The sequence below is a fragment of the Neolamprologus brichardi genome, chromosome 14 (genome assembly GCF_056152115.1).
Source record: "Neolamprologus brichardi isolate AB-2024 chromosome 14, ASM5615211v1, whole genome shotgun sequence".
Lineage (NCBI taxonomy): Eukaryota > Metazoa > Chordata > Actinopteri > Cichliformes > Cichlidae > Neolamprologus > Neolamprologus brichardi.
The window spans coordinates 23,289,753-23,313,897 of NC_142117.1; the positions used below are offsets into that span (position 1 = coordinate 23,289,753).

Below are 24,145 nucleotides of genomic sequence, written 5' to 3' on the forward strand. Positions count from 1 at the left end.
TCTAATTCTGTTGAATATCTACGAATATACAAATAAACAATGTGTATATAAAATGTAGTAATAGTTATGTATATATAGTCCAATAAATTGTTATATGCACATATTGTAATACAAGTACTTTTTTCATTTATATTTTTGCTAAAGAACCTCCACTTTTGATAATCCCAACCTCAAGGTGATAACTCAGTAATAAAAAAAAACACACACACATTCAATTATTCTTATCTTCTTATTTATTTAAAACTTAATAATACAGGAGGTGCTATTAAATATTAAATATAAACATGCAATATAATATATAATATATATACTGTATATCATGAGCTTGTCCTGTTAGTAGCTTAAAGGTATGTTCTTCCCAATTTAGTAAAGACACATACAGTACAATAAATGCCAAACATCTTCCCGAAATTCACATATATAAAAATAACTTGGGTCAAGGTGATTAAAAGTAGGTACTTACAAAGAAACAGAAATATTGCATTTTTAGAGGGATCAGTGGGAACTGGGGTGCTTATAATAATGGTATTGTCAACTAACCATTTGACAGTTACAAGCTTTATCTTTCAAATAAATCTTGCTTTACAGTACATTTATACATTAAATTGTATGGTTCAAGGACATGTGCAAAAAGTTGCCATTTACAATTTAGTTCAGTGCAAAAAAGAGACATAAAAATAACAGTCACAAAAATTTCAAATGACAAACAATATTAGCTGATAGCAGTTTAGCTAACATTCTTGCATGCCTTGCTTCCTGTTACACTGATAGCTAAAGTGTTAGCTACTGTTAATTTCAAACCAACACTAGCTTGGATATCCTAGTTACTACTTTAGCTTTTTCAGACTTTGAAAGATAATGGTCATATTGCATTACTGCATGTATAAGTTAACAACACTGTGCATTAGCTGTGTAACAGTAGTAATTACCGAGCACACATTTTGGGATGCGTTCAAAAACAGAGCAACATGGTTTGGATGGAAATGAGCGTTGAACATTTAATGCATTACTGATAGCAATGTGTAAGTAATATCACTAATAACTAATTCTGGATTTTTTTAAATTTAAACAGTTTAAAAGTAATGCAATCCCTAATCAAGTTAATTTTTTCTATAATGCATTAATTGAGTAAACATATTTCAGTTAATGAATTAATTCAATTGAGTTACATGTTCTTCAATTATTTAGGTAACAAAAAGATTAAAAAGATCACATTTTTAAACATTTTCATGTGTGCTTGCACAACAATAACTGATGGAAAAATAAAATGTGTGATAGAAATATGGCTGGTTCTTTGATTTTATGCTTACACCAGCAAAGTGCCCAAATGTTAAGCTTCAATGGTCTTTCCTTTTAGGGTAGAGTTTTACTAATTAATGGGCATTTCTAAGGTTCAGTGTTATATTGTTAATAGACCATTATGTAAGAGAACATCCCTGTAATGAGTACTTTAACAGTACATTCTTCTGAGGATAAAAAAACCCTATGACTTGCTCTTAGTGTAGCACTATTTTAGAGTAAGAAAACCAACACTGAGTAAATAAAAATTAAGTACTTGCGCTAATACAAAAACAAGAGAATAGCTAATAACTGACCATACATAGATCAGACAGTGGTGATCTAAGATGAACATTTAGAAAAAATGAAATGGAGTGACTGAAGAACAGAGTCATGGTTGAAATCAGTGAAAACATTAACGTTGTTAAAGATGTAGGTCTTCCCAAGAAACAGTTTAGGTGATTTGCAGTGATCATCTATGTCCAAGATGTGATGCAAAGGCAGAGCTTTCACGTTGGCATATTTCCCATGAACCCATAGCACATTCCTGAACACAACGCTCTTCACAGACACACATTCCACAGTCCCAATGTACACTAAATAAAGAGATACACAAGCACATTACATTAGATACCTATAAAAAAATTTAAGAACAACATTCGTTCCAATATTGAAAATTATAGATGATATCTTACTTTCTTTGCAGAGATCACTTGTGTTTAGATTACTCAAAGATAGAAGTCTGGATCCTAAAAAAAGAACATTATAGGCATATTATTGGTCAAATGCATTACCTCAACTGTGCTATGAAGTCAAAATGACACAAAATGAAGTTTAACTTTGTGAGAGGACATTTAAGCAGACACAACAGACCATGAATCATCTTTCTCTGATCCTTTCCTGGTTCATGGATTCTTCTCAGCCTCCCAGCACAGCATGACCACAGGGTGGTGTTGTAATAGAGGTGACCACAGCATCCAAATCCTGTCTTGACAGAGTAAAGCACCTCTTTTTCCTGGCTTGAGCAGCAAATATCCTGGTTTTGAAAAGATATATAATTCATTATGGTTAATGAAAGCATAATCGTTTGCAACCAGTGAGGCCACAACATTAAGTTCAGTCAGTAATTTTGGTACGTTGGCTGAATTTAGCTATAGTTTTTGCACATGGGAACGAAGAATGGATTTGACTTAAGTTATTCTGACTGTCAGATATACAGTAAATAAATCCAAATAAATCCAGAGTGCAGTTAAAACATAGATTTCACTATGGCCTTATAGAAAACTGCTTAGAGGAGCTCACTGAGCCTGATATTAACAATAACTACTCCAACTTCACAACTGTTTTATGTTATAAGATCTTATGATTGTCACGGCCAGGGGATCAGCAGGCCGCTGACTAGTAGCGTTCTCTCTCTCTCTTGCTCTCTCTCTTGCTCTCTCTCTCTCGCTCTCTCGCCAGGGCAGAACTCACGGTGGGTTCACGCCCTCGGCCCACGCCCCTCTGAAGAGGAAACACCTGGGCCTCATCAGTGCAGCCAGCATTTAAGCCAGGGAGTGGCTTCTACTCATCGCTGGATTGTTATGTGTGACTCGCGTCAGTGCAGCCCGGCTCTGAGCAAGTTCTCTTTTGCTTCCCTGCGCAAAACCTCTAACGTGTGTTTCCTTCTGTACATAGATCCCCTGGACCCGACCCTGCATTCCCCGAGCGGATTCCTGTTATTTTGTGAGTGTTTGGAGAGAGTGGTCACGATAGGAGAGAGTCAGAAGAGGAGCATGTGTCTTTTCCCTACCTGGATTTCCCCGGAGCCTTTTCCCTGTCACCGCTTTGTATATAGCACTACCCCTGCACTATTTGTATATACACCTGGTGGAACTGTAATAAATACCAACTGTGCCTCTGAGTCCTGCGTGTGAGTCCTCAAGCAAACCGTGACAATGATATAATACAGTGTAAGACATGAATAGATGGACAAACAACAGATCCTCAGATAACACCATTAATAAATCTACCTGTGGCTTTTGCAGGATGGATCCGCAGCACTGAGCGTCCCCTCCATGCTTGTCTAATGATGTCAGATTGTACAGTGTTCCTGCACAGCACTTTATCTGTGGGTCTTTAATGTTGTAGGCTTTGACCCCACAGCAGTGAAGGTTTTCTGATTTGGGGTGTCTGAGTGGAAAACAGAGGTAGCAGTTAGAATTAAATTAAGTACAGTGACATAAAGAAGTATGTTCATAAGAGGCTAAGTGAACCCCAAGTTGCTGCTGTTGCATTCCGAATATTAGTACAAAGTACTTAGGCTCATAAATGAGCTGTATGAATGTCTATATTTGAGTGAAGGATGCTTATAGAAGTAAGTGCTTTGAGTGTTTGCTTGAGTAGAAAGACAATATATAAGTACTAGCCCACTTAGATCACTGCTTATGTATGTTGCTTGAAGTCAGCTTGAAAGATAACTTCCTCTCTGCTTCAAAACAGTGTTTACACAGGGTGAAGTGAAAGAAACACACTATCAGAGCAATTTCAACACTCAGAGTCTACACAGAATGCATTTATACCCAGTGTTGCTGTTACTGTACAGCTACTGTAGCTGAAAACAGCCACAATTCAACGAGTTCAGCTGATCTGGAACTAACCATAAAACAGAAACTGAGATCTGAACGTGATATTTTATACATCAATACTTCTTTCAACCCATATGAGAAATACTGAATGATGCAATAACGGTAAGGGCAACACAGTAGTGTGGTGAATAGGGTTATTACGTCACAGCTGGTGGGTTCTGAGAAATCTGACTGAAAACAAAAAGGCATCCCAGGAGATGAGTCATGCACACAGACAGGGTTTTTAAACATAACAATCTCCAATGGCAGTCAGAGTCAGGGACTCAGACAGGCTGACAAAGAGAAGTTGTTTGGCACAGTAACTTAAGAGGAAACAGATGAAGCAGAATTTCTGCTCCGGTAATTATGTGTCTTCCTATCTCAGACACCATGTCTGTTTAAAAGGATTTTGCCATGCAGATGTTTTTTTAATCCCTTAGTTCTCACAGAAGAGACAGAATAAGTTGTTCCCATGCTCCCGTGTTCCCATACTGATTCTAAAAAAGGAGGAAATTCCAGTTTTCATCAGCAATGTAAAGTAATTAAACAAATCACACATTTTCTGATTTGTTTGGGTGGAAAACAGAGGTACTAATTAAAATTAAATATGGACAGCGACATGAAGAAACATGCTCCTAACAGGCTGAGTTAGAGTTCTTATGTTCACTGCTGGATGCCAGCTTGAAAGATAATGTCTTTACCACAGTCTTTACACAGGCTGGGAATTAAAAGTAGATCATTAGAGCTACCGCTTCAGCTCTCGGTTAGTGTCCACATAAACAAAATAAAAAAATCAGTCACTGAAAGACATAAGTCATGACCAGACAGGGTGTAACAACTAACAGTCAGCACCAAACCCAATAAAAGACCCAGACAGGCTGTTTGAGAGAGATTCCTTAGCACAGTAGTTCAGCGCATTTTCCAAGGGGAAAAAAGAACATCTGCCTTTCTCAGACGGTTTCGTGCGAAATGTTTTTTTCCCTGCTTCACCTTTCTGGGTTTTTCTGTTTTCACTCAAGAGACAGACTACAAATAGAAAATGTTTCCATACTTTCAGCCACCCTGTCTGACAAAATTCCAACCAGCGTTATATTCCAACTGATTAAAACGACAAAGTTAAAGAACTCATTTTTCACTGGACTTTCTCAGCAATGTAAAGCAGCAACACAAACACACTCACTCACACACACACACACACGCACACACACACACAATCACCTGTGTCCGTTGCAGCAGATCTCAGTACGAGGCCGGTAAATTTCCGTCCCACAGCAGTGTTGTCCCGGGCTGCCATAAAACTGAGAACAACATAGAGTCCCTTTAGCTGAATTGTAAGGAATACACACCTCTGAACATTCCTCTCCATCATCTCTGCCCTCGTACAAGGTGTCATTACAACAGAGAACTCCACGTTATGCTGAGCATACGCAGTCACTCCACAGCACTTGAAGAATCAGAAATAATGCAGTAAATTGTTCAACAATGCACAAACAGCCAAACCCTTTTATTTGCGCATTTAAATGTACATGGATGAACACATAAATTTATGAGTTTTTACAAAAAGAAGATGAAATGCAAAAATCAGGAAAAAAACAAAAACTTGAAACAATTCAAACATTACACAGGTCTCATTTCCACACATAGCATATCTAATTTTTTTTTTTTGTCTTACCAGATTTATGGACCTTTTGCAGTAGTGGTAACCAAAACCAACACCGCTAGATGAGTTTAAACATCAGATTGAAAAACACCCTCAGTTACTGTATAAGAGGAGCGGGGTGGAGCTCCAAGCTCTCTCATCGAAGCTGCACAAAAACAACCTTTTTTGTCTGGGATCACTAGGTACCATTGCTGTCAGTTATTTGTGTAAAACTGAACATTGCAGCATGAGGCCCTTCATTTTTAATAACAAAAACTTTAATGAAAAATCTCGCCAAAATGCCATTAATATGTTTTCCCTTCTGTTTTTTTAAGGAAACAGTGCTTTAGGCTTTAGCCATAATTTGAAAGCTTGATTTCATTTTCCTACAGAAAAAGAGATTAAAACTGTTGAGCTTTGCACTTTACACTGATTAAAAAACACAAACAGCTGAGCAGGCCCAGAAAAGGAAAAGAAAAACCCAAAAAACAATTTGTATATTACTTGATCTATCCATGGCTTGCATCGAAATACGGATCCATCACAGCAGACTTCTATACGTGGGTCATACACCCTGGCCTTGCTTTGACCTAAACAGATAGGTGTGAGGGTTGGGGTCAGGTGGAAAGAGGAGATAGTAGTTGCAGTAAAAATAAAACATGTTGTGATTAATGATGTCTTTGAAAGATGACTCAGAGGATCTGAGGTAAATAAGACAACTTTACCTCGTGTGTAACTTTGTTACACACAAGTTGCTTTATTCTCCCTCCTTTGCAAAATACCGACTATAAAATAAAGGAATTCGGTTGGTTTCCAAGTCTTTGTAGGAGGCATCTGGGGGCTAGGTTGGTAGAAGAGCTGTCCCCACTATGCATTTCATTGGGCAAGATAGTGAACAAGATACTGAGTTACCACTGATGCATACACGGTAGTGTGAGTGTGTCTGAATATTAGATAAAAGTGCTTAGTCCTACATGTAAGTGACTGGGTGAAAGGGATTTATAGTAGAAAGTGTTTTGAGTGCTCAACTAGTGCAGGAAAATGCAAAAAAAGGATAAAAGTTAACACTACACACCCTGATGTGGGCTGTTAAGCATACCAGACATTGCTGAACAGCTCACATATTATGGAAAGACCAAACCACATGTTTAAAACCCTCCACCTCCGGGCTTAGAGCCTTAATTCTCCACACTGGAATACTTAAAAAAAAAAAGTAAGCAGGGTGAGGTGTGTGCAGCCAAATTTCTGCAAGCAGTCACAAATGGTGGAGATGAAGGGAGTGTAAACCCTCAGAATTTAATGCCTTAATGCCTGATGATTAAGATATGGTGATTAAAAAAAAAGAAAGTCTTTTGTGGAGTACAGTAACTGATATAGATGCCAAGATTTTGAACAAACCAGCTGCTGCACATCCTTTTTTGGATTCAAAGATAATCCTGAGTTATCCCTTTTTATTCATTGCAAAGCTTTAATGTTTTCATAGGGTGGTTCAAAAAGATGGAAGCTCTTTCTATTGTGTGGTCTGGGGAAAAATATCAAGACCATTTTCCCATAGCAATTTAACCTTTTGCTAATATGAACAATGAAATCTTTTTCTATGTAGGGAGAAAAAAAAGTTTTTATTTGTAAGTGAACCACCCTTCCGCACAGCTTACATTTTCCATGATTTTGATCTTGGCAAGATGTACTGTCTGGAAAAATAAAGACATACTTCACTGCCTGAAAGTTTGATGAAAAAAATACTTAAAGTCTTCAGGGGACCCTTAGAAAAAAAATTGTTTTGTCTAACTTTCTAACTGTCAGAGTTATTTACACACCTAAGATAAGAATGTCAGTGTGAACTTGTTTGTGAACTTCTTTTAAAACAGTCCCTCTTTTTGGGCAAAAGCCATTTAACTTAAGGCATAAAACTGTCTCTGTGGCAGATTTGATTTGATGGATTTATAACAGTGTTGGCAGTTACAGTTAAATTACAACAACTCACTACTTGAACTAAAGTTCAGGGTCAGTCATTGTAGTGCAGCGCTTGGCATGGTTGCCTCACAAGAAGAAAGTGCTGGGTCCTAGTCTGCAGACTGATCAGCTGTTCAGGGGCTCATCCTGCCTCTGGTTGGAAAACAGAGCCATGCAGCTGGGGTACATTTCAACCCCATGATGACTCTGACTCTTTCCTGACACTAAACACATTATAATAATTATAGTTTTTTCTTTTTTTTTTAAATCACCATACAGGCATGAGGTCCATATGGAAGGTCAAGTGAGAAAAGACTGTGTATTATGCAGTACCTTATTGACTTGCATAACAACATAGCAATGTTCTGTCAGGACTATTGCTGCAAGTGACTAATCACATTGTTGTAAAAGGAACCCTTAAAGTTCTAAAGCATGGCTGTTAGTAGGAAGACTTCACATAAAGAGTTCAAGTATAGATGACAATGTGTTGGATGAATTACTGAATCAAACAGAAATCATTTTATTCTACCCATAGCCATGATCTTTCCTTAGTTATACTGTTACTTCTCTGGGCCTGAGCTTATTTTTAGATAGAATGAGGCTAACTGGAAAACTGTTCTCTGGACTGATGAATCACACTTTCAGCTGCCAACATCATCCAAGCTAAATAGGGACCAATAAAACGTTATTTACGGGTACCATTATAGAGGCATAGGGCCAGGGTAACTTGAAAGCACCATTAATAATGAACATGCTTTGGAGGAACACGTGTAGATAAGATTGCCTTCTTTTCAGTCTGTAACTATCATAAAAGCATGGCTGATAAACTGATGCTTTCCTCAGGATCTGCCACCCAATAAAAACATCTGGCACTTTGTGGAAAACTAAAGAGGCAAAAAAACTGGCTAGCACTTGAAACATGAGACTGTGAAAACATGCGACTTCAAAAGCTATTTGATCTTCTAATTTCTTACAAGTTGTGTAAAAAGACAGGAGGATGCAGCACAGTGGGAAACATGCCCCTCACCTAAACATTTGGAAAAGGGTTTTTTGGTATTGACTTCACAATGAGCAAACAGATTACAGTATAATATGATATAGTTTCATCATCCTAGATGAAAGTTCTTTAACAACATCTTGACGATAGAGCCTGTTAAGCTTGTTATTTTATCTCTTTGTGGTTTTCCATTCTAGGGATTTTCCAAAATGAGATGCTGTCACAAAATCAAATGATGCAATGTTCCCTTTAGGGGAAATTTATGCTGCAAATAATTCTTTGTTTTTACACGGTTGCACGTAAGATAAACATGTTTAAACTGCTCACTCAGCTCTAACTGCCTTCTTGGAGCATGGGCTGTTCCTTATCTGATTCAACTCACTCTACAGGCCCACATAAAAACCATGGGATGATGCAATGTCACGTACAATGATCAATGATAGATCTGCAGGGAAGCTTTAAGAGTGTTCTTAGTTTTGTTTTTGTTTTTGCAGGACTATGCAGAGTTCTTGAAAACTTTCCTTGGCACACACTCACTCAAAGAAACAGCTATGGAGACGGTAATACCTGAGGCGCAGAACCAAAAAGGCTTTTGGTGTCTCTCACAGCAACGATGCGTCTTTGGATTGTAACATGTCGACCCACAGAGATGTGTGTTTGGTTCAGTGCTGTGGATAGACAAACACAGCCAAAATAAACACAAAACCCACTCCATATCACTGGTACACTACCACAGAGCAGAACAGAAAGTATTAACAGGTATATTTCTTTTTACTGGCTACTGGATGGCATCACACTTTACTGCGTGTACTCAGATTTCATTCAGTAAAGATTAAATCTGTGACCTCAATCCAACTGAAAAAAATTGGTGGACCAGGCTTAAAGCCAATTGTGTGTCTATAAACCAACAAATTTCAATTAACTAACCCCTAATTAACCAATTCTGCCAAGAAGAGTGATCACATTTATGCCAAAAGCTTGCTCATGGCTACCAAAAGTATGTGGTTTAGGTGTGACTTACTAAGGGACATTTAACTTAGTTGGGGTGTATTTAGACTTTTGGCACTGTGGGGATTACAGAAGATCAAAAATCATTTCAAACTTGTGCACCCATTGTTTGTTAAATTATTAAAGGTGTGTGCTGTATAGTCACTCATGAAAAAGAGCAGTTCAAAGAAATAATTTAAGCACAAATTTACTATGATATTCATGCCAGTGATGAGTCTATGTACACTTTTGAGCACAACTGTAAATAAATTCAAATTAGAGTAGAACATTTCCTACAAAGCCTGAATGCATGATAGTCAATCTTGACTAGATTAAATTTACATTTGTCTACATATGACATTATAGTAAAAATTGTTATAGTAAAAACCATTTACTTACCAAAAGTGTTGGAGCTCATGTGTCTGAAAAATATAAAACATAAATGCAAACATTCATATATTTGCACGAAAAAATAAAAGAATGATATTTTATTGCAGTATGTATCTTACCAGTTGTTGAAAACCTGTAAAGATAAAGCACAAAGACTTTTGAAGTGGAAAACCAAACTAAACCAAAATAATTGCCATTAACTCATCATTTGTCATTACATTTTAATAGAAATTATGAAGCTAAGAGCTAAATCTTAAAAAGGTTTTTTAAGATGTGCATGAGACTGCATTTGACCATTTCTGACCTTCAGGGTTAGCTGACTCCTTTGCACAGCAAGATGAATGCTTGGGTTGTATCTCCAGAACACCTTCATTCTCACAGCAACACTGAGTCCTGTTGTCATACTGGTTGTGCCCGCAGCACTGGTGGAAACTGGAATTCCTCACCAGACTCTTCTTATTATCATTCGGACCACAATGCAGAATTCCCACATTTTGCACTCCTGTGAAAACGAATCAAATACTAAAAACTGTAAGACTTATACTTCAGTCATAGTCAATTCATGTTTAGCTTATACTGTACGAGAAAACCGTAAAAATAATAATTGCAATGCTGTTTTTTACAGTAAAATGATTATCTTATGATTAGCTCTATCGTTTAAAATAATATTATGTGGAGGTTTGAGAAAAACAGCTAACTGACAGCATGGTTGGTTGGGTTTGTTGAAGCAATTGTGGAAAGCTGTAGAGGCAACAACAAAGTCATCACCTCCAATAATGAGTCTGGATTTTATTGGATTGCTGTAAGACAACTATTGGAGGAGCAACAACACTGTAGACATGGAAGATCTTTTTTAAAGGCAAGTTTATTAATTAGTATTTAATTCCATGATGTTTACTCAATCAAATACATTTCTCACCAAAGTCTGATGTGCATTAAGACTCATATGTACAATATGACAACAAGTGCAACTGTTTTTATTGGATTCGTCACACACAGTTGACATGTAAGTGTATGAAGTAATGAGTTACCTGTAGTGGAGCTCTTGTCACAGCAAGATGAATCCTTCGGTTGTACCTCTAGAACATGTTCCTTATTCTCACAGCAGCACTGAGTCCTGTTGTCATACTGGTTGTGACCGCAGCACTGGTGGAAACTGGAATTCCTCACCAGACTCTTCTTATTATCATTCGGACCACAATGCAGAATTCCCACATTATGCACTCCTGTGAAAACGAATCAGATACTAAAAACTGTAAGACTTATACTTCAGTCATAGTTAATTCATGTTTAGCTTTGTGTTTATGTGTTTCTCTTACAGTATATCTTGCAATACTACTTTTCACTGTAAAATGATTATCTTATGATTAGCTCTATTTCAGTTTAAACAATATTCTGTGGAAGTTTGTAAAAAAAAAACAACAGCTATCTGACACTATAGTTGCTTTGGTTTGTTGAGGCAATTGTGGAAAGCTGTAGAGGCAATGACAAAGTCATCACCTCCAGTAATGAGTCTGGATTTTATTGGATTGCTGTAAGACAACTATTGGAGGATCAACAGCACTGTAGACATGGCAGATCTTTTATAAAATATGGTATCGCTTGTACAGAGTTTTGAATTAAGGGAGAAAAATACACACAAATGTGGCAGGTTTATTAATTAGTCTGTAATTCTATGATGTTTACTCAATCAAATTGTCACAATACAGCTGTGTGCAGGCAAGAGTAGGACCCAAACGCAAACTTGCAGAGACAAAAAGTAAACTCAAAAAACACAGCTTTATTGCTGGCGTGGAGTGGGACACAAAAAACAATACAAAACTAAACTGGGAAAACTAAAGCACAAGGAGCCACAGGGAAAAATCACACAGCTATGAGGGAGGACGCAACACTGACAAAGAGAAACATGGGGCTTAAATACACTGAGGGATAACGAGGGGGAATGAGCCACAGGAGGAGAGCACAGCTGGGAGTAATTAGGCAGGACGAGACAAGGGAAGCAAAACTAGAAACATTAACATAGGACAGACTGTGAAAGTAAAACAGGAAACACACTGACGGAACTCAAGACATGTAAACTTAACAGACTGGGGAGACAGAACATAGGGACCTGAAACATGGAACAGAAAGGCACAGTAGACACAACATGAACATAACAACGCCACAGGGGAAGAGTAAAACAAAATGCAGGAACACAGGACCTCTTTCAAAATAAAATGGGAAACATAATGAAACGCAAACATGACAACATAAGAAACACAGACATGAAGCACATGAAGGACAAGGGAGACTTAACAGGGGTTGGATACACAAGGGGAATCTAATAAACAAATGAACTTAGATAACCTAATGAACAAAATAAACTCAAACTTAAAACGCTGGGTCAAAAGACCCAGGATCATGAAACAAATACATTTCTCACCACAGTCTGATGTGCATTAAGACTCATATGTACAATATGAAAAAAAGTGCAACTGTTTTTATTGCATATATCACATACAGCTGGCATCTAAGTGTACAAAGTAATGAGTTACCTGTAGTGGAGCTCTTGTCACAGCACGATGAATCCTTCGGTTGTATCTCCAGAACACCTTCATTCTCACAGCAACACTGAGTCCTGTTGTCATACTGCTTGTGACCGCAGCACTGGTGGAAACTGGAATTCCTCACCAGACTCTTCTTATTATCATTCGGACCACAAAGCAGAATTCCCACATTATGCACTCCTGTGAAAACAAATCAAATACTAAAAACTGTAAGACTTATACTTCAGTCATAGTCAATTCATGTTTAGCTTATACTGTACAAGAAAACCGTAAAAATAATAATTGCAATGCTGCTTTTTACAGTAAAATGATTATCTTATGATTAGCTCTATCGTTTAAAATAATATTATGTGGAGGTTTGAGAAAAACAGCTAACTGACAGCATGGTTGGTTGGGTTTGTTGAAGCAATTGTGGAAAGCTGTAGAGGCAACAACAAAGTCATCACCTCCAATAATGAGTCTGGATTTTATTGGATTGCTGTAAGACAACTATTGGAGGAGCAACAACACTGTAGACATGGAAGATCTTTTTTAAAGGCAAGTTTATTAATTAGTATTTAATTCCATGATGTTTACTCAATCAAATACATTTCTCACCAAAGTCTGATGTGCATTAAGACTCATATGTACAATATGACAACAAGTGCAACTGTTTTTATTGGATTCGTCACACACAGTTGACATGTAAGTGTATGAAGTAATGAGTTACCTGTAGTGGAGCTCTTGTCACAGCAAGATGAATCCTTTGGTTGTACCTCTAGAACATGTTCCTTATTCTCACAGCAGCACTGAGTCCTGTTGTCATACTGGTTGTGACCGCAGCACTGGTGGAAACTGGAATTCCTCACCAGACTCTTCTTATTATCATTCGGACCACAATGCAGAATTCCCACATTATGCACTCCTGTGAAAACGAATCAGATACTAAAAACTGTAAGAATCATACATCAGTCATAGTTAATTCATGTTTAGCTTTGTGTTTATGTGTTTCTCGTACAGTATATCTTGCAATACTGCTTTTCACTGTAAAATGATTATCTTATGATTAGCTCTATTTCAGTTTAAACAATATTCTGTGAAAGTTTGTAAAAAAAAAACAGCTATCTGACACTATAGTTGCTTTGGTTTGTTGAGGCAACAATGGAAAGCTGTAGAGGCAATGACAAAGTCATCACCTCCAGTAATGAGTCTGGATTTTATTGGATTGCTGTAAGACAACTATTGGAGGATCAACAGCACTGTAGACATGGCAGATCTTTTCTAAAATATGGTATCGCTTGTACAGAGTTTTGAATTAAGGGAGAAAAATACACACAAATGTGGCAGGTTTATTAATTAGTCTGTAATTCTATGATGTTTACTCAATCAAATACATTTCTCACCACAGTCTGATGTGCATTAAGACTCATATGTACAATATGAAAAAAAGTGCAACTGTTTTTATTGCATATATCACATACAGCTGGCATGTAAGTGTACAAAGTAATGAGTTACCTGTAGTGGAGCTCTTGTCACAGCACGATGAATCCTTCGGTTGTATCTCCAGAACACCTTCATTCTCACAGCAACACTGAGTCCTGTTGTCATACTGCTTGTGACCGCAGCACTGGTGGAAACTGGAATTCCTCACCAGACTCTTCTTATTATCATTCGGACCACAATGCAGAATTCCCACATTATGCACTCCTGTGAAAACGAATCAGATACTAAAAACTTAATTCATGTTTAGCTTTGTGTTTATGTGTTTCTCGTACAGTATATCTTGCAATACTGCTTTTCACTGTAAAATGATTATCTTATGATTAGCTCTATTTCAGTTTAAACAATATTCTGTGGAAGTTTGTAAAAAAAAAAAAAAAAACAGCTATCTGACACTATAGTTGCTTTGGTTTGTTGAGGCAACTATGGAAAGCTGTAGAGGCAATGACAAAGTCATCACCTCCAGTAATGAGTCTGGATTTTATTGGATTGCTGTAAGACAACTATTGGAGGATCAACAGCACTGTAGACATGGCAGATCTTTTATAAAATATGGTATCGCTTGTACAGAGTTTTGAATTAAGGGAGAAAAATACACACAAATGTGGCAGGTTTATTATATAGTCTGTAATTCTATGATGTTTACTCAATCAAATACATTTCTCACCACAGTCTGATGTGCATTAAGACTCATATGTACAATATGAAAAAAAAATGGAACTGTTGTTATTTGATTCATCAAACACAGCTGGCATGTAAGTGTACGAAGTAATGAGTTACCCACAGTTGACATGTAAATGTACAAAGTAATGAGTTACCTGTAGTGGAGCTCTTGTCACAGCAAGATGAATCCTTCGGTTGTACCTCCAGAACACCTTCATTCTCACAGCAGCACTGAGTCCTGTTGTCATACTGGTTGTGCCCGCAGCACCGGTGGAAACTGGAACTTCTCACCAGAATCTTCTTTTTATCACTTGCTCCGCAACACAATTGCTTGTCCTCGGCAAAAGCCTCTGTGGAGAATACCATGGAGATTCTTAACTCTTTGGCCTCAACCATAACTAAGCTGATAAGCCTCTGCGACATTCTGCCGATATTTATTAGATTTTTTCCACTTGTATATTTGTTCTACTGAAGAACGAGGGATCCTTCTACATAACATTACCGTATGTTCAAATGAACATCTAGAACCACAAATCCATTTTCTTTTGTTTCCACTATTTCTCTTACTTACATAAAATAAGTACGTTTTGCAGTGGAAAATCACAACTCATCAAGAAGTCCTATTTTTTGTTTGTAACACTGTCTGTTTTCGAATTTTGCCTTTTAATTATATACTATATGCTTAATATGATGTTTTTCATCAGTGTGTCTGCTCACCTTTACCGCAACATTCAGTCACTGGTCCAGGTTTTGCAGTGATGGTTGATTGACAACACATTTCATTGACAGGGTTGTAGGGCTTCAGCCCACAGCAGTTGGACACCTTTTCACTCAGACCATGAGTAACATTGGCTATAAAATAAAGACACAAACACTAGAAGCAGTGTAACAGCTGAAAGTGTCATGTTAAGTGTTAAATGGCCCACAGCTGTTCAAAGAAAGAAATGTTGCAATAGCTCTGAATAAATGGAAACATCTAACTTAGTGATAGCAGATGAACACATACAGATGTGTGCAATGAATCCAGACATCCCATCATTACTTTATTGTTCTTTTTCTGTTCATTTGCACTCTGACAAAAAGCATGCTAATTTACAATAACAACAACAAGCACCCAAAAAGTTCAAACACAGCTATCCATAACTGGGTAATGATTTTCGTATTACAGTATCTGCCATGATTTTTTTTTTTTTACCAGAGTAGGGGGTGTATACAGTCAACTTCCAGTTTATTCAGTAAATTAAATTCTGTATTAAAAACAAATTTTAGTCTAAAGCGGTACAATTCAACTGCTTCATAAACTGCAGCCTCCAAAACAGCCAGAAAGGTGGTTAAGAGTTTTTGTACTCTTTAACTTATTTTTAATTTAGGTGCTCTTCCGGTGCTTTTCTTTATTGGCCAGTTACAAAGTCAAAATTTCAGTTTCAGTTTAGCTAGATTTCAAGTTCGTTACCTCTGAGAGTGTTTCCGTCTTGTACTTTGCAACAGGTTGCTTTTTCAGGATTGTAAGGTTTCTTTCCACAACAAGACAGACTTGCCCCTGGGTAAAGTTTGTTTCCACAGCAAGCAGCTTCTTGTGTGTTATACTTTGTGCCATTGCAGTCTTTTCTGAAAAGCACAGATAACCAAAGCCTATTATCAATGACAGTAAATTCCATAGACTTAACAGTGCATACAGAAAATTGCTATTTTACACCTTCAAACCTAGAGAAATTACTCCCTTTACCCTTTGTACTAATGCCCTCTATTGGACAACTAGGGAAATACACTAAAATGTAGCAACAGGAGCATACCCATAAGCTGTTTATAGTATTTTTAACACCTCCACCCTTGCTGTGCTGACATAAAATTTATCTGAATATGGGACATTTTAAAACCTCCCTCTACTCCAAATGTCAAAAACTGGAAGGTACTTCTTAAAATCACAGCTCAAAGTCGAAGTTCCTCAGAAATGTTTTTACATTAACTTGTCTTAGTATGTCTTCCATCACATCTTTCCAACTGGGTTAAATGTAGAAGCTCATGGGTACTGGTTTAGCTCTCTGGGATGAGCAGGTGACCGCTCGATGTATGGCTAGGAGCGGTCAGCCCAGGTTTGAATCTGACCCATGCCCCTTTACCATACATCTTCCTCACTCTTCTAATAAGGCAGTTTATCCTAGGTTATTTCCATTATAGCTTACAGGACATTTTACAATTTAAAGCTTAATGATTAAAAACAAAAAGGTTTACGTATTCTCAACTGATTCTTTGAAGATGTGAAACAGACTACCCCATCATCTTGTAATAGAAAGTGCTTTAGGTGCTCATATTGAGTAGAAAGGCACTATAGAAGTATCAGTCCATTCACCATTTTCCATTAACGCTGCCTCCTGGATGTCAACCTCCTGTGTTCTTTTAGGCGCCACTGTCTCCTTTTCTAGGCACCACATCATAGTGGGTCTCACTACCATTTTGTAAACCTTCCCTTTCACTCTTGCTGCTATTCTTCTGTCCCAAATCACACCTGACATTCATCCCACTTCCACCATGAACCTGTCACTCCTACCACACACCATTGTCTCACTGTTTCCATAGATCTTCTTCATCAGCCTCATATCTTTATCTGGAATTCCTGATTTCTTCATACAGTATCACATTTCCTCTTGTTGCACCATGGCACTCCATCAACACTCTCAAAGCTTACATTGCTTTCATTTAGTACAAGGATACCTCTCTATTTTTCTCACATTCCTCCACAGGTATGCCATCTGAACCAACTGCCTTTCATTCTTCAGCCTCTTCATTGCTGTCTTCTCTTCCTCCTTACTAATCCATTCACAGTTCATGGTTCATTTATTTGTCATTGTAAAATACAATATACAAGGTAATTTACTGTACTACTACTTAAAAAGATGGCACTCCCTATAGTATAAATAAAAGTTCAATTCAATTTTATTTATATAGCGCCAAATCACAACCTCAACTTACCACAAGGCACTTTGCATTGTAAGGTAAAAACCCTACAATAATAAAGAGAAAATAAAGAAAACCCAACAATGATATGCCACCCTGTGAGTAAGCGCTTTGGTGACAGTGGGAAGAAAAGGTTTCCCACTGATTAAATGCAGAGTAGTGTACACAAACAAATATTGTGTGTGAAAAATATCAGTGAAGAATAAACACGCCGTGCATCATGGGACTCCCCCATCAGCTTAGACCTACTGTAACATAACTAAGACTATGTCTACACTAGCCCGGATAAATTTGAAAATGATGTATACTCCACACTATCGTTTTCATTCGTTTTCACAGAGTTATTCATCCACATTGAAACAGGCGAAAACACTTATGCTCCAGTACTGCACATGCGTGAAACGCAAGACGATTCGACCTGCCTCATTTCTGTCAGTCATTTATTTACTTTCTGGCTCTTTGAAACGTTGTTGAGGAAAAGCAGCGAATTTTTTAAATGGACTAACAAAGAGGTGGAGTTGTTGCTGCGAGTAACACAAAAGTACAAAGTTGCAAAAGCGAGTGAGAATTAAAGAATTTGAAGAAAAGCTATCTGAAGCATGTACAAACTGATATTTATCTTTACTCTCTGTGTGGACGGAAGACCAAAACGGAGACAAAAGGATGCATTTTCAAACGAAAACGTGTTAGTGTGGACATGGCCTAAGGGAGAATTCAGGGTCACCTGAACCAGCCCTAACGATATGTTTCCTCAAAAAGGAAAGTTTTAAGGAAAAGTCAAGGAAAGTGAAGTTCTCTGCCTTTTAATCTTAAAGGTAGAGAGGGAGTCTACAGAATCCAAACTGGAAGCGTGTTCCACAGAAGAGGGGCCTGAAAGCTGGAGGCGCTACCTCCCATTATACAATATCTCACAAAAATGAGTACACCCCTCACATTTTTGTAAATATACAAATATATCTTTCCATGGGACAACATGGAAGATATGCCACTTTGATACAATATCAAGTACTCAGTGTACAGCTTGTATAACAGTGTAAATTTGCTGTCACCTAAAAATAACTCAACATACAGCCACTAATGTTTAAACTGCTGGCAACAAAAGTGAATACACCCCTAAGTGAAAATGTCCAAGCTGTCCTCGAAGGGTCAATATTTTGTGTGGCCACCATTATTTTCCAACACTGCCTTAACTCTGTTGGGGATGAAGTTCACTAGAGCTTCACAGGGTGCCACTCGTCCATGATGACATACTGGAGCTGGTGGATGTTAGAGACCTTTTGATCCTCCATCTTCCCTTTGAGGACTTCCCACGGATGCTCAGTAGAGTTTATGTTTTAGAGAAATGCTTGGCCAGTTAAGTACCTTGCTAAGTTTGTTTAGCAAGGCAGTGGTCTTTTGGAGGTGTTTTGGGGGTTGTTATCATGTTGGAATACTGTCCTATGGCCCAGTTTCTGAAGGGAGGGGATCATGCTCTGCTTCAGTATGTCACAGTACATGTTGACATTCATGGTTCCCTCAATTAACTATAGCTCCCCAGTGCCAGCAGCACTCATGCAGCCCCAAACAACATCCCACCACCATGCTTGACTGCAGGCAAGACACTCTTGTCTTTGTACTCCTCACCTAGTTGCCACCACACAGCCGTGATACTATCTGAACCAAATAATGTTATCTTGGTCTCATCAGACAACAAGTAATCCAGGTCCTTATTCTGATTGTCTTCAACAAACTGTTTGCGGGCTTTCCTGTGCATTATCTTTAGAAGAAGCTTCCTTCTGGGACAATAGCCATTTGATGCTGTGTGGTGTATTGTCTGAGCACCGACAGGCTGACCCTCCACACTTTCAACCTCTGCAGCAATGCTGGCAGCACTCATACATCTATTTTCCACAACTTCTGGATATGACGTCGAGCATGTGCACTCAACTTCTTTGGTCGACCATGGCAAGGTTTGTTCTGAGTGGAACCTGTCCTGTTAAACTGCTGTATGGTCTTGGCCACCGTGCTGCAGCTCAGTTGTAGGTGTTGGCAATATTCTTATTGCCTAGGCCATCTTTATGTAGAGTAACAATTCTTTTTTTCAGATCCTCTGAGAATTCTTTGCCATGATGCGCCATGTTAAACTTCCAGTGACCAGTATGAGTGAGTGTGAGAGCAGTAACACCAAATTCAAACACACCTGTTCTCCATGTGCACCAGCGGCCTTGTAGCACTAATGAGTCACATAACACCAGTGAGGGCACAATTTGGACATTTTAACTTAGGGGTGTACTCACTTTTGTTGCCAGTGGTTTAGGCAATGATGGCTGTGTGTTAAATTGTTTAGAGAGGCAGCGAATTTACACTGTTAGACAAGTTGTACACTGACTACTTTACATTGTATCAAAGTGTCATATCTTCAATCTTGTCCCATAAAAAGGTATAACAAAATATTTACAAAAATGTGAGGAGTGTACTCACTTTATTCAAATGCTGTACTTTTAAATACTCCAGGATCCACATGTAAGCCTACAGTCTTCTCTACTGGAGTGATATGGTACTACTGAATTAGATTCTGAATCAAACAGGGAGCCAATGAAAATAACCCAATATAGGAGAAATATGCTATCTCTTTCTAGTCCCTGTCAGTACTCTTGCTGCAGCATTTTGGATCAATTGAAAGCACTTCAGGGAGTTGTTTAGATAAGTTGATAATAATGAATGACAGTAGTCAAGCCTAGAAGTGATAAATGCATGAACTAGCTTTTCAGCATAACTCTAATATTCTTGTTTCTCTCTCCCTCCCTCTCCTCTGCCTGGGTGGAACTCCTTGCAAGTTCCCGCTTCTGGCCTACGAACCTGCAAATAATCACTCACCCGCTGCTTGTTATACTTCCACTCCAGCTACTACTTAAGACGACAGCTCAGTATTTGTCATTGCTGGATCGTTGCACGACACGCGTCAGTGTAGCCCCAGCTCTTTGCTGTTTATTCTTGTCTCTAGTGTTTTCCTAGCTTGCAACTGTGCTCTCTTGTATATAGATCTTCCTGGACCTGTTTATCCCTGGAGTGTGTTCATGAGCGCAAGTGTTTTACAAGTAGCGTGTGTGGTCGAACAGGAGTGTGGAGTGTTCCCTTCCCCCTCCCCGGATTCCCTGGAGCCCCCTTTCCCCTTGCATCTTTGTATATAGCACCTGGTAACATTGTAAATAAACTGTTCATCTTCTGTGTCAACAAAGTCCTGCGCTTGAGTCCACTTATTCACTGTGGCAGACACCATATTTCTAAGATTTTTGGGGTCAAGTACAATAATGTCAGTTTTATCTGAATTTAGAAGTCATGTCTTTATCTCTTCAAGACATTCCTGCAGTTTAAGTAATTGGTGTGTGTTATCTGGCTTCATGGATAGACAAAGTTGGGTATCATCTGCATAGCATATGCATAAGTCTCCCATTCACTTTCAGACTGCACCGTCTGCTTCTGCACACACACACACACACACACACACACACACACACACAGTCAAATGTGTTCAGAATCCAAAACCAACTTCTTTTCTCTCCTTATCATCACACCTACCCAACACTTCCTTATCACCTAGGTTCCCTTCACACATGTCGACTGAAGTCTGATCCAGTCACCAGTCCCAGTCCCTGAGAACACGCTGTTCCGTTTCATTCAACTTATTCATCTTTGCTCATCTTTACCGCCGCCCTCGCAAACAACATCATCTGCACAACCGCATAACCACTCTGCCTCTAACCTCTAAAATTGCGAGGAGCCGTATCAATACAATGAGTTCTCTGTAGTCTATAACCAAACGCTTGACCTTTGATCAGCAGCCATAAATTAAAGAACACATACACAAAGCGAGTGACGAAACAGTGACTCACCCACAGTCATTTCTGGAGGCTGCATTTGCTCCTGCGGCAGAAACTGTCAACAAGCACAAATTGAAAATTATGAATTACTAAAAACTTGGACTAAAATTGAATAGCATTAGGAATCTTGATTGTCTACGGTAGACGCAGTGGCGGTCCTAGCCTGTTTGGCGCCCTGGGCGAACACTCCCTCTGGCGCCGCCCCCCCCCCCCCCACACACACACACACACACACAATGAGAACAGGACAAATCAACAATTGACAATGGCTAATTAATATTAAAATCTGTAACATAATGTATTGTTTGGAGTTTAGTCTGTTACTGTTACTATTTTTACCATTTCTTCTTGGACCAACTGTAACGCACATAATTTCCTTAGGGATTAATAAAGTATTCTGATTCTGATTGTTTCAGGATGACCTGCCATTATCCAGTGACACATCTGCTTACCTGTATCTTTTGCTCGTTTCTCCTCCTCTTCTTTTCTCTTTTTTTCTAAACTGAGCACCTGATGGCTTTGAACTTTTCTTGTCCATCTTCCATTGGTTTTAATTTTGCACTCATCCCACCCAACACCCATCCCTCAACCCAAGGATCACCACAACATGATCTAACAGACCTACACCTTAGTTCACAGATTCACTTTGTCTAGGGTGCATTTCTGAGATTTCACACAACCCAGGATTCAAATCATCAATACATAATTGGCTTGGATTTACAACATTATAAATGAAATGTGCTCTATTTGGAAGCAGCAGGCCCCACTCCCCTTTCGACGGCTTGTGTGTGAGATTTTAAATCATCAGACTGTAAATTATAAACTGTTATTGATCCCTTTAAACCGAGTCCTAAAGTGTATATTTATTTTCTTACTCTTCTTATATATATTGTTTGTTTACTTCCACTGCTGTAACTGAAGCTTCGTCGTCTCGTCTCTCTATATACTGTACTGTATGTAGCGGAGATGACAATAAAGTCAAAGTTTACTTTGACTTCATCAGCGAGCAGGCGCACCGAGGGCTCTCTCGCTCACTTTTCGTGTATAGAATTTCAAAAAAAACATCGGTGCAAATTATAAGTCTGTATCATGATGTCTGGTGTTTTCGTGTTTTCGTGTTTGTTGTTTTGTTTTTCTTTTGTTTTATTTTGCGAGTTGGTTATTAGATGCTGCTCCAGCCAGCCAGAGAAACCCCCGCCGCCCCGCCCTCTCCTCTCTGCGCCGCAAGCAGCAGGCGCACCTCGCAAACGGAGGGCGTCCTTACTCCCAGCAAATGGGCGATCGAAAACCGATCGGTGCCTATGCCATTCCCAATATGCGCTGGCTGACGTTGGGGCAGCATGAGTACGAGCATTTTTTTTTTTTTCTGCCCGTGATGCCGCCCCCCACCACGATGCCGCCCGGGGCAACCGCCCGTATCTAAAACCGCTACTGGGTAGACGTGTAAAGAACCACAGGTTTAAAAAAAGACTGACGGTAAAACAGTTGTGTTGACATAAGAAGAGAAAATGCTCTCAATTAGGGAGACAGTCAAATGGTTCATTTATGTTTGATGTGTGGTTTACATTTGTGTGCCTGTTAATAAAGTTAGCGCGCTCTAGGGGGCGTATGCGTTCATCAAAATGGCCGAAGGCTGATGTGTGTTTATTCCTCCCTAAATATCGTCGACGAAGTTTGCCATGCACGTCAGATTTTCCTGCGCATTTTCATACCTCTGCCAACAGGTTATGGGCCCAGGAAGCTAAGAAGTCTTCCGAAGGAGTCCATGTGGTTTTGCCACCGAGAGAAAACGCCGCGACATACTGCGCACTCGGTGAGGATTAGCATACCATGCTAGCGCCATGAGCCGACGAGCCGCTGAGTCAAGTAGCCGTTGGGCTCGGCTAGTTTTTGATGGAGACGAAAAGAATTACGAACTATGGGAGACGAAATTTTTGGGCCACCTTCGTCTGCAAGGTTTAAGAGACATTATTTTGGAGCAGCCTACCGACGCGGAGGAAGAAGAAGTCAGAGCAAAGAATGCAGAGGCCTACGCGGAGCTGATCCAGTTTTTGGATGACAAAAGTTTGTCTCTTGTTATGCGAGAAGCAGCGGATGATGGACGGAAGGCGCTGGGGATTCTAAGAAACTATTATGCAGGTAAAGGAAAGCCTCGTATAATTAGCCTGTATACAGAACTCACTTCGCTCCAAAAGTCCAGCAGTGAGAGTGTGACTGAGTATGTGATACGAGCAGAGACAATAATCACAGCCCTGAGGAATGCTGGAGAAACATTGAGTGATGGGCTATTGGTAGCAATGGTTTTGAAGGGACTGCCAGAATCATTCAAACCGTTTGCTATCCATGTCACACAAAGTGAAGTTGAAGTGACTTTTGCTGAATTTAAAACTAAACTGCGAAGCTTTGAAGACACAGAGAAAATGCGCGCTGCAGCGTCAGATGACAACATCATGAAAGCACGTGCAAGACCGTGCGACAATCCCACGTTTGAAAAATCGAATGACCGTGGGGCCGGCAACGCAGACATAGTGTGTTTCAGATGCGGACTAAAGGGACACAAAGCCAGGACGTGTCAGCGCAAGCAGTGGTGTAGCGAGTGTAAAAGTACCATCCATCGGGACTCAACATGCAGACGGAAACGGCGACAAGACAACGCACGGAAAGTTTCCGAGGAGTCGGGTAGCAAAGACTACGCATTCCGGGTGAGCAGCAAGGATGCAGCGTTCCAGTCAGAGCATGGCATCAACAAAAAGGGTCTGATGGTGGACACAGGGGCAACTTCGCATATTGTT

The 24,145-nt window shown here is 39.1% G+C and overlaps 1 protein-coding gene across 1 annotated transcript in view; it reads right to left on the reverse strand.

Moving 5' to 3' along the window:
• Nucleotides 1–232: 232 nt before the first annotated feature.
• LOC102797855 (uncharacterized) overlaps nucleotides 233–24,145 on the reverse strand; it is a 28,678-nt gene continuing 4,765 nt past the window's right edge. The window contains exons 3-20 of the mRNA XM_087851634.1: nucleotides 21,366–21,408; nucleotides 15,992–16,146; nucleotides 15,256–15,390; nucleotides 14,694–14,888; nucleotides 13,891–14,082; nucleotides 13,106–13,300; nucleotides 12,385–12,576; nucleotides 10,882–11,076; nucleotides 10,155–10,352; nucleotides 9,970–9,983; nucleotides 9,860–9,882; nucleotides 9,041–9,141; nucleotides 6,028–6,113; nucleotides 5,103–5,182; nucleotides 3,291–3,450; nucleotides 2,152–2,314; nucleotides 1,974–2,027; nucleotides 233–1,874 (exon numbers count right to left, since the gene is read on the reverse strand). Of these exons, the coding sequence (XP_087707760.1) occupies nucleotides 1,621–1,874; nucleotides 1,974–2,027; nucleotides 2,152–2,314; nucleotides 3,291–3,450; nucleotides 5,103–5,182; nucleotides 6,028–6,113; nucleotides 9,041–9,141; nucleotides 9,860–9,882; nucleotides 9,970–9,983; nucleotides 10,155–10,352; nucleotides 10,882–11,076; nucleotides 12,385–12,576; nucleotides 13,106–13,300; nucleotides 13,891–14,082; nucleotides 14,694–14,888; nucleotides 15,256–15,390; nucleotides 15,992–16,146; nucleotides 21,366–21,408 (2,435 nt within the window). The 3' untranslated portion in view covers nucleotides 233–1,620. The remainder of the gene's footprint in view (nucleotides 1,875–1,973; nucleotides 2,028–2,151; nucleotides 2,315–3,290; nucleotides 3,451–5,102; nucleotides 5,183–6,027; nucleotides 6,114–9,040; nucleotides 9,142–9,859; nucleotides 9,883–9,969; nucleotides 9,984–10,154; nucleotides 10,353–10,881; nucleotides 11,077–12,384; nucleotides 12,577–13,105; nucleotides 13,301–13,890; nucleotides 14,083–14,693; nucleotides 14,889–15,255; nucleotides 15,391–15,991; nucleotides 16,147–21,365; nucleotides 21,409–24,145) is intronic.